Source organism: Pavona decussata, unplaced genomic scaffold, assembly GCF_977016875.1.
Source record: "Pavona decussata unplaced genomic scaffold, jaPavDecu1.1 SCAFFOLD_19, whole genome shotgun sequence".
Classification (NCBI taxonomy): domain Eukaryota; kingdom Metazoa; phylum Cnidaria; class Anthozoa; order Scleractinia; family Agariciidae; genus Pavona; species Pavona decussata.
Window position 1 is genome coordinate 3,102,501 of NW_028145442.1, and position 10,000 is coordinate 3,112,500.

General features: G+C 39.9%; 1 protein-coding gene across 2 annotated transcripts in view; it reads right to left on the reverse strand.

The window, feature by feature from the left end:
• Window positions 1-10,000, reverse strand: part of LOC146487086 (nucleolar protein 4-like) — a 35,006-nt gene that overhangs the window by 23,857 nt on the left and 1,149 nt on the right. For both annotated transcript variants that reach the window (XM_085092009.1, XM_085092003.1), the window contains exons 3-4: window positions 4,291-4,431; window positions 3,065-3,091 (exon numbers count right to left, since the gene is read on the reverse strand). In XM_085092009.1, the coding sequence (XP_084948135.1) occupies window positions 3,065-3,091; window positions 4,291-4,431 (168 nt within the window). The remainder of the gene's footprint in view (window positions 1-3,064; window positions 3,092-4,290; window positions 4,432-10,000) is intronic.

A 10,000-nucleotide genomic window follows, 5' to 3' on the forward strand; every position in this document is an offset into this window, starting at 1 on the left:
CTGGATGGGGGGGTACAAATGTCAGTTGTCAGTTAAATTTTGGGCCATTTGTCAGTTGTCAGTTAAATGGTTATTAATAATTAACTGCAGATTTTAACAATTTCTTGAGGACCCAAATAAACTTAAACGTCATGTAAGACAGATAGGAGCGTACCATGATAACCGAAAAAGTATTGTAAAAACTTGTTTCTGGTTAATGTCTAATTTTATGTTTACAGTTTTGCAACAACAATCGTTTCTTTGGCCTTTATACAAATCATCCCATGGCCAATCTACTAAGAACGTACCTTACGAATCCAAGCGAAAATGGGCGCGTATTGGTCGGCCAGACCTTGAAACTGCGAAAGGTGAAATTTCCTCCTCAGTGTCCAGGCCCGTAGCAGGGGGAGGGGCATGGACGGCTTGAGTCCCCCCCCCCTCCCCAGAATTTTTGGAAGTTACAAAACAGTTTGCCAAAAAATAAAAAAATTAAACCACATTAATGTGCAGCAATCAGTCTTAAACTCTGACGCTGCAAATGCCTTTTCACAGCCCTTTAAAAATGTGTTTACTACCTTTCAGTTTCCTTCGCTAACAGTTTGTTTTTATATACAACAACAACAACAGCAAAGGTACTCCTACCTTGTGAATCGGAAATAAGAACCAAAATGGATCGAAACCAACCAATCTTTAAAAGCTGTTGAAATAAACTACTTATTTTCTAAGGCATCCGCTCATTTATAGCAATACAAATGTCCTTAGACCTCCTTAGTGTATAACAATTTAGTGTTCGTGCGTTGTCGAAAGACACACAAATATGTCCTCTAAAGAGCCAGAGAAAAAATTCTCCCACAGTCGGATTCTTACTGCCTGGTTAAAGCCAAATTTTAAAAGAGAAAGAAAAAATTGTCGTCGTTTTTTTACGTCCTCCTACAAACGTGAAATTAGGAAACTTCACATGGTAGTCCACGTAAAAGAAACGGCAAAAAAGATGTACCAAAAGTCTGATGCAAGTGCAGTTATTGGTTTACTTACTAAATCTACTTTTTTCTGTTTTTTTTTTTTATGTTCTCGTTACATCTTAAACTGCCTAATCAGTCTGGTTTTTTTGGGGGTGACGTTGGGGGGGGGGGGGGTAGTTTTGTTTAACCATTTTACTGAGCCCCCTTGCCTTGCTACGGTCCTGGTGTCAGAGATATCGTTGTCTGAAGCTGTATCGTACTCGTCCTCTTGTGGAGGTCGCACAGCACCAACGACCCACATCAATGAGACAGTCATTTACAAATGTGACTTCTGTAACATTATTAGATGGCCACCTCAGGGCTGATTCATCTTCAACATCTCTGTTGAGTCGTTCTGGATCTTCCGTGATGGAATTGCTCTCTTCGTCTGGCATAAAGTTTACTTTACTGCAATCTGGTAGCTTCGTATACACCGCTGGTGGTAGAGCCCCTGCTTTGTCCTTTGTAGTCTCACCCCTGACTGTTCTTTGTCTTACTGGACGATGCTTCTCTACCAATTCTTTCATGGCAGTCTCCGTTTCAGCGCTAATCTCTGCTGACGGAAGCGGTTGCATGAATTTTATACTTTCAAAAGCAATGGCGGTCTTTTGTAAAGTCTCCTTTGTGATGGTTCCAAAGTCTTGGGAATACTGTAAGGCGGTGAACGTCTCATGCTCAAAATATGAGACGGCGTGAATGTTTTCCACAACTGTTGTGAGTAACGTGCACAACTCAACCTCTTCAAGGTATTCCTTCTTAGTCGCAGCTATGCTGTCATGCAGCCGGCGCATTCCTTGTTCCAGAAGCGTTATTTCGCTGCCTGTTTCCTCCAGCAAGCTTGGCAGCTCCATTTTCCACTGACCATCTGTGATTATCGCAAATTTTTCGCTTCTTCCTCCCTGCTTCGGTGCTATGCGGTAAAGTTTTTAAAAATCAAACTCTCCAAGGCCCAATTTTATTGCCCGTTCTCTCAGCCCAAGAAATGACAACAGATGCTTCTTTAGAGACTGAACTGTCTCTAGCTTATCGCAATTGATTGGAATACGGCTTCGGTGTCGTTCGAATGCCGTATCCGTATCAACACGGCAAAAGCTAACAATCGCCTTTAATACGCCGGAACGAGCGGACACGGTACAGACTCGGTATATTGCTAGAGCGCGTTCCACGTAAATTTGGGTCATGTTAGAAATAAACTATTAACTAATATGAATTGTTAGTGTAAAATATGACGCCCTACTCTGCTGCTGTTTATTTTACACGTTTTTTTTGGTGATTTGGTATAAAATATATCAATTATTAGCCGAAAAACGTAGCAGCAGGTCTTTGGTCAGTTGTCAGTACCAGCGAGTATAAATGTCAGTTGTCGGTTAAATTTTGTGCTATTTGTCAGTTGACAGTTAAAATTTTGGCTATTTGTCAGTTGTCAGTTAACCCCATCCAGACCCTCTTCTAGCGCCAGCCACGCAGGCTACACACGATCAAAAACTGCCTGGTATCGGACTCTGGTAATCGTCTGTGTCCTTTACATTATTAATTCGGATTTAGAAGAAGTTCTTTCAACCCAGAACTCAATCTCGACCCCTTTTCCCTCCTCCCCACCTCTTACACGTTCTCCTGGATCCACTGCGGGAAACAGTTGACTTTGAGTGACCTGTTCATTTAAAAACTGTTCCTTTTAAAAATCGTCGCGTCGCCAGGACAAGGGGAAAGGAATCGCACTTGTAGCCATACCCGCAAGCGACGTGAGAATGCCAAATTAAAATCGCGGATAAAACTCGCGAAAAATCTGGCTCCGGGTAAAGCAACATTTTTGAAAAATCGCGTCACCTAGTTTGAACGTAACAAATCGCTCGTAGCTGCGCTTTTGCGCTTTTGTGAATTAATAGCTTGAACGCTTTCGTACTTTCGACAACAGCATTTACTGCTTTTTTTGCCGGCTCTCGCATCTTTTCACGATTCGATATCGCCCCTTTACGGCTACAGGTCTATACATTGCCTCAGGCATTTTAGATAACAACTATACTATCTTTAAATTGATGCTATTCATTTGTACTTTTTTGTTTCAAAGTATGAAATATACTCACTATATCAGACGTGGGCGAATCCCGACCCTGTGAACAGAATCATGGAAAATAGTTTTAAAAATCTTCAGCTGATTATTAATCTAAAAAAGAAAAAAGTGACAAAACCATGTCCTCCCTTTCCCAGTCCCTGAGTTGCATTCTTATAATGTTACACAGTACAGTTGTATTTTACAATAACTAGCTGTCAAAATTCCCGCGCGCTGATTGGCTCGTAGCTATTGTCTATAAGAGTACGGACAAAAAAAATGACCTCAGATGTAACGCGCGCCCCTACCTTGATCAAAACATGGCAGTGAAACCACTCGCCAGCATCTCGTGGTTCCACTTGAGCTTTGAACATTTTATGACGTCATTTTATGGTCTACAAGAATATAGACCATAGAAAACAGCTGTCGATCGATTTGTTAAATGTCCTGGCAACCATCTATTTTGACACCGGGCTACTGATCTTTTGAGTGCAGAGGACCACACGACGCACAAAAATCTTTTCTGAATACGTTTCGTTGCCGGATCTCTTTTAACAGAGATGTACGTGGCAGACGTCATTTTACGTGTAAATAAACCAAACTGATTGCAGGGCTGACACTACGGCAAGAACAATTTTATTTGGGCCAATATTTCAACTAGTACCAATAGTCTTCTTCAGGAAAGAATAATGGTTCTTAAAAATTTAAATTTGAACTTTTAAGAGGCGTTCTTTTCCTTCATTGTAACTCTTGTCCTGAAGAATGAAGACTAGTGGTATTACATGCAGTTGAAATATAGGCCCAAATAAAATTGCCCTTTGCTGAATTGTCAACCCTGCAAATAAATTTGCCTTAGGCTACCGATGTTACACCAAACACAAACTGACAAGAGAAGGACAAGAAAAACTGATGAATGACGATTCTGAATTTCCAATCTCCCGCAGTTGTCTGCCTTCGTTCTTCAACAAATCCCTCCAACCTCCTCCCCTCCTTCTCTCCCAACCTAGTTCCCAGGGCCTTTCCTCTTCCTGGGAACGAGGTCACCCTCCCTCACACAAACTGGCACTTGATAATCAGAATGGTAGTGAACCTTTTCATAAGAAAAAACAAAGCGAAAGAAATAAAAGTAGAAGGAAAGCGAAACAGCAAACCTAAAGAGATTTCCAACCTATTTTGGACCCATTTGTGCGCACATTTGGACACAACGCAATTTAGCTTGCGAGGATACTGATGGACTGTCAAGGAGACGGCGATACTCACCAAGTCAGACACAGGTGACAGCGGTCTACCATGTTTCAGAAGAATGGAGTTAAACCGCTGGATCCTCTGTTTGCAGGTGCTACAGCTCATCAGATAGTAGGAGACTGCTTCACGGGGGAGGAATGCGTAGGTATTCGCAACCTGAAATGAGAGGCGATAATAAAGACTGAAATATCTTTATATGTGTAAAAGGTGTTGGAGACTTTAATATTAAGATAACGTCTATGCCTAATCCAACGGACTGAAAGAGGCAGATATCAAAATGGCTCGCATCATTGGGGATGGTGCTTAGGTGTAGTTCACGTTGCATACAGTACTTCCTTCCTCCCCCAATCTTCCCTTTGGATGGGATGCCTGTCCACTTACACACTGAAATAGAGGTTTTAGAGCCAACTTAGAGTAAAAGTGCCTGCCTAACTCTAAACCTGACAATGCAACTGATGCAGAGATCAGCCTCCACTCCACCTTCGATCTCCTGATCTCAGATCCGATCAAACGTCTGCCGAGCTGGTGAAGCACGTAAAGTACTACACCACCGTGCTTCCATTTTGTAGGAGGAGGGAGAGGGAAGGAGAGGGTTTCTCCTTGTCCCCTCCCCTCCCCTCCCCCCTCCGTTTCTTTCGCTCTCGTCCCAATATCCGCGCGGTCAAAAAGCGAAAAACGCACAAAACGCTTAGTACGCATGCTATTACAGGCTCGAATTCAATATCACTAGTTGATCGAACGTACAACTCATGAGAATAAGGGAACTAATGATCACCAAAGATAAAAAGTCTTGATGTTTAAATAAATTCTCCTAGCCAGTACTGATAAGAAAAAATATAAAGGATAGCGATTTGATATTGGAGCCCTAAAGGTATGCTACACATGCGATTTCTGATTCGACTTTTGTCGCACACTCACGGCAATTTTTCTCGCGTAATTAATTAGGCTGTTACTTGTAAACTAGTTCTGATTTCAGCGCGATTTTAGAGCGATACCGCTGTACGTTTTCTGGGATACCCTGAAAGTTTTCATCAAGTTTCAAACATTTTCGAAACCCATGCGATAGCGCGGCGACAAATCGCGGTGAAATAGCCACTAGTTTTCACAGGCGGCTTGAAACTGCAACTTGAATGCAACAAAAGTTGTACTAAAAAGTGCGATGACAAATGTTGTGGGAAATTTGCTCGTATAAATTGGCCCTTAAGGGCGGTGCCTACTAATAAAGAAGTATTTTTGTGCGGTTTATGACTATGCGGGGAAAGCAGATCTTAGCAAGGGCTATTGGAATCCAAAAAGAAAATAGGGGGTATCCACGCATTTTTAGAGACGACGGTAAGCAGCAATTATTCTTAAAAACAGTAAAATACAAAGCAATGTATGGTGCTTTTTTCCCAATTTGAAGCTTTGTTATCTCTGAAAAATACGTAGTTACCCCCCATTTTCTTTTTGGTTACCAAGAGCACTTGCTAAGTTCTGCTGTCTGCGCATAGTTTTAAACCGCGCAAAAATAACCTTGTGTTGGTAGGCACCACCCATAGGAAACCCGAGTATCTTGAGATGCGCAGACAATATGCGCAGTAACAAAAAGTGGTCAGCTATCAAAAAACCTCTGTAGGGCGACCTGCGCCATTTGCAACGTCTTACATGGCTGGTCTACAGGACAAACAACGAACAAGTAAACAGAACAATGTTCCAAAAAAATAATGCAGCTGCAGGTAATCAAGGTCCATTATACGTCCGAGAATTTGCTATTAAAAAAGGAAAGTCATTGCATAAAGTATGCATATAGCACCATCAATTAATTAACTTTATAATCAGCTTCTTTTCTCTCATGACCTGCCATTTTTAACTATTTTATTTGTAAGAAGAACTGAAGGGAAAACCAAATCTAGAAAACAGCTGCTTTTTTCAAATGCTTTCAAGCTTTTAGTGACCATTCCCGTTCAGTAGCCGTCAAGAGCAAGTGCTATCTTCGGTAACATCTTCGGTAAATCCTCTTGACAGCATGACAACACCCGAAACGTGTCCGATTCTGCAGTCGTGCAGAAACTAATCCAATCTCGCTTCCAGAGTCCTTAGGCGGCTTTTTGGCCAGTGGTTGATCGCCAGAAGAGACTGGAAAAATGAAATTAGAGTTTGGGTCGGGATTTTCTAACAGCCGTCAAATTTTGTCACTACTTTGGGGGAGGGGGAGGGTTGTCACGTAGTTTTTTTCTTGTTCACGGTATAACACTTTTTCTCAACGAAAACGTCTTTTAATGAATATGACTGACGAGTCAGTCGATATCGCACCTGAAAAACAGTTGAACGATAAGTATTCATGTCCAATATGACAGAGCTATGAACAACACGAGAAGAATGTGCGACGATCATTCATTTTATCAATTTGTACGAGTTCATGGAAAATCGTATTGCTGTCTGTTTTCCTGGTTCTACACTTCGTTTTTCGTCGATGCTTCTATAAAGTTTCGCTCTTGTGACTCGCCAAACACATTTTAAACACTTTGTTAGTTCCCATCTGATACTGAAACAAAGTCTATCATTTACCATGATAGTGAATTTTCATGTTAATGCTTCAGCCATTGCCATTTTATAATCATTATACTAAGCTAGATTAGATAAAAACTGACGTGTGATATGAAACTCTGTTTTTTCCCATTAGCAAACGCCATTTCGTCGAAGAGTTTATTTTCTTGTTGGATTTCAGTTGTTATGAGAAATAAAATACAATCAAACCAGCTCGTCACTGTGATTCGGCTGCAGCTGATTGAAATTGTGATTGACATTTTACAGGGTTCCACACCTTATAGCTATTAAAAAATGTTAAAGCTAAATGTGAACACTGTCGATAAAGCTGCCTTACATTTAATGAATTTGTCGACCTGAGTTGGCCGGCATTCTTTATTGCGGGACACATGTATTTCACTGAGGATTTTGACTTTCCATTTATAACACAAGCAATGATCTTTTTCACTCTTTCCGCGCTCGAAATTATCTTCATTTTCAAGCTAATGAAGTTGATTTCTGAAAGCAAAAATAATATTGCACAATGCTTCACATATCTTAAGAACATTTTACACCGGACGCTGGCTTTGCATTAATTTCTATTTAAAATTCCGTGAGTTTTCAACTACCCAATCAAATGATAGAGTCAATGTTTACGGAAGCGAGTTGAAGGATATGCTGTTGTAACTTGCTCAATCTAACAATTTTGCAATCTCAAAATATTAAAGGACAAAACCCTTATCTTTTGGAATTTCATTTTACCTTAAATTCTATCATTTTAATACGTTTCTGTTTCTTATCGCTTTGACCATCGGATGTCGTAAAAATACGACATTAAATTTCAAGCACTTTTAAGTTCGTGTGTCAAAAATAATCTTTTCGCTATTTTCAGGTCTCACCAAAATGGACGAAACTTTGATTTTGGGCTTGAAATGAGTAGAAACATATTTAAGCTCTTCGTAAATACACCACACCAAATGAGCTCTGAAAAAAAATACACCGGAATTATTGTAGACGCCAGAAAATCACCCATAAAAATGATTTGGTAGGAAGCTGTCAGATTTAGAATGGCTTCGACTCAGAGGGCCTCTTCCAAAGATGAAAAGAGCAATATAAAAAAATAATTTCCTCGCATTTACCCCCGGGCGACAAATACTCACTATATGGAACCGTCAACAAGAAATAAATGACAATATCTACCAGGCACGGCTCCCTAAGGCTTTCGACTTTGGATTTTTAATCCCACGCCGAAACTATTTACGTACTGACAAAGCTCAATTCACCAGAACTTTGTATTCTTCCAACAAGTTCTACTTTTTAATACCGGAATATTGGCGCTCAGTGTTGTGTTTTTATTCGCTAAATCTGTATTTATCTTTGCTTGACGTCATTCTTTTCATTGCGTCTAGAATATAAGTTTTTTGGTCCAAAATTTCCTGCCCATCTCAGTTTTTAAGCAGATGTCATTGCTGAATATCACAAGTCCCCTACAGCAAAAACGTTTGTAATGAAACATAGGCATCCAAGCATGTAGATATATACTAAAACCTTTAAGAAACAGATTAGTCAAAACGTTTTAACTACTTAAATGAGAACAATTTCTTGCTGTTCTATTGCTTTGAGATCATTACTGAAAGATGAATCTTTTTTGTCTAAAACTGACGCAGTTTTTGTGGCGTCCTAAATGAAACTATTTCGGTGAGTGCGTTTAGCGACACATTGATTAAAATCTGGTTTAGTCATTTGCCAAAAAGCAAAATCATAATACTTAGACTTGACGAGAGAAAACTTAGAATTTGCTCAATACATTAGTTTAATGAAGAAAATGTAGAATTGCCTTCAGCATTCTTTTTCCAATGTATTAAACCGCGAATCATGTTTACTCCACCCAGCTAGACATAGCATTTCCTAAAAAATTTATTTCCAAACTTCATTACTTTGCAGAAGGTTGAAACCGGCCAGGGATTTGAGGATATATGACACTGGGGATTGAAATAGATATGCACGTCTGCTTCATTGGTGGAAGTGCAGCATAAAAATTAAAATTCGACACTTCATACAATTTCCAATTGCGTACAGACAACGAGATGCATATGATTACATCAGGAAAATATCAAGTTTGTGATCGTAGCATTATTTAACAGACGGCAAAGTCTCAAAGCATAAAAGGAAACCTTTCGAATAGTGTTAGTTCTAGGGCAAGTATGGTAAAAAGTTTCGACTTGCTGGCAACGGAGGCGCGCGCCTTTCATGGTGCGATTTTTATAAATGAAAGAAATCGTGCGAGCCAACAGCTGTCGGAATAATTTTGCAAATTATTTTACTGGAGTCAGTTAACTATCAACACAGTACTTTGCCAGAGTAAAGCTTGGACAGGCCTGCTATCTGACAACAATACTTTTTGAATAATCATTTCAAACTTTTTAGAAATCGCAATTAAAATGTACTCAAGACCGAGTCAACACGCTGTCCCACCTAAGGCGAAATGGGTGGTTTGGAGTGAAAGCAAAAGCTTTTAGCTGCAATTATGAACGACACGTGCGTGAAGCTCCCAAATAAGAAATAAAAAATTAAAACGAGAATTTAATGGGTGGAAACAAAATGAAAAAAGTTTATTTATTAAGTACGCCAAAACCTAATGTGGCTTGAAATGCGAAATTGAACCACAGAGAAGAGCGTTTCGAAAACGGAATTAAACCGAGTGACAATAAAATTGTGATTGAGCTCCAATAGGCACGATACGAAACTTCGGCAACTGAGATATTTCTCTGAATAAGTGAACTTGTTTTGACAAAATCTCTTTTCTGTAGATGCGTCCCATTTAACCACATCAATTTTTCATATTTGTGCTCTTATCTATTCCGTGTGACGTTAACGCTAATCTAAAACGCGACTCGCATACATCCCATATTTGGATTCGCTCAGTCAAGCAACCTGTGTCCTTATTAGTGATTCTTAAAAACCTCAACACAGAAATAAGATAAATAAAACCTGAGATAATTGTTTCACAATCAATGCAGTCGCCTTCTGTTCGCTGTAGCATGAAAATAATTTACTAATTTGAATATGGAAAACGGCCTGAGCGAACTACACACCGGTCACGCGAACTTCTCACTTGCTATACAAAGAAAAGGCGAGAAATTTCACTCGAAAGTGGCATTTTTCGCTGCCCAACCGGGGCAGAATTGAATGCATCGACAACACCACGAAATGCGAGGGT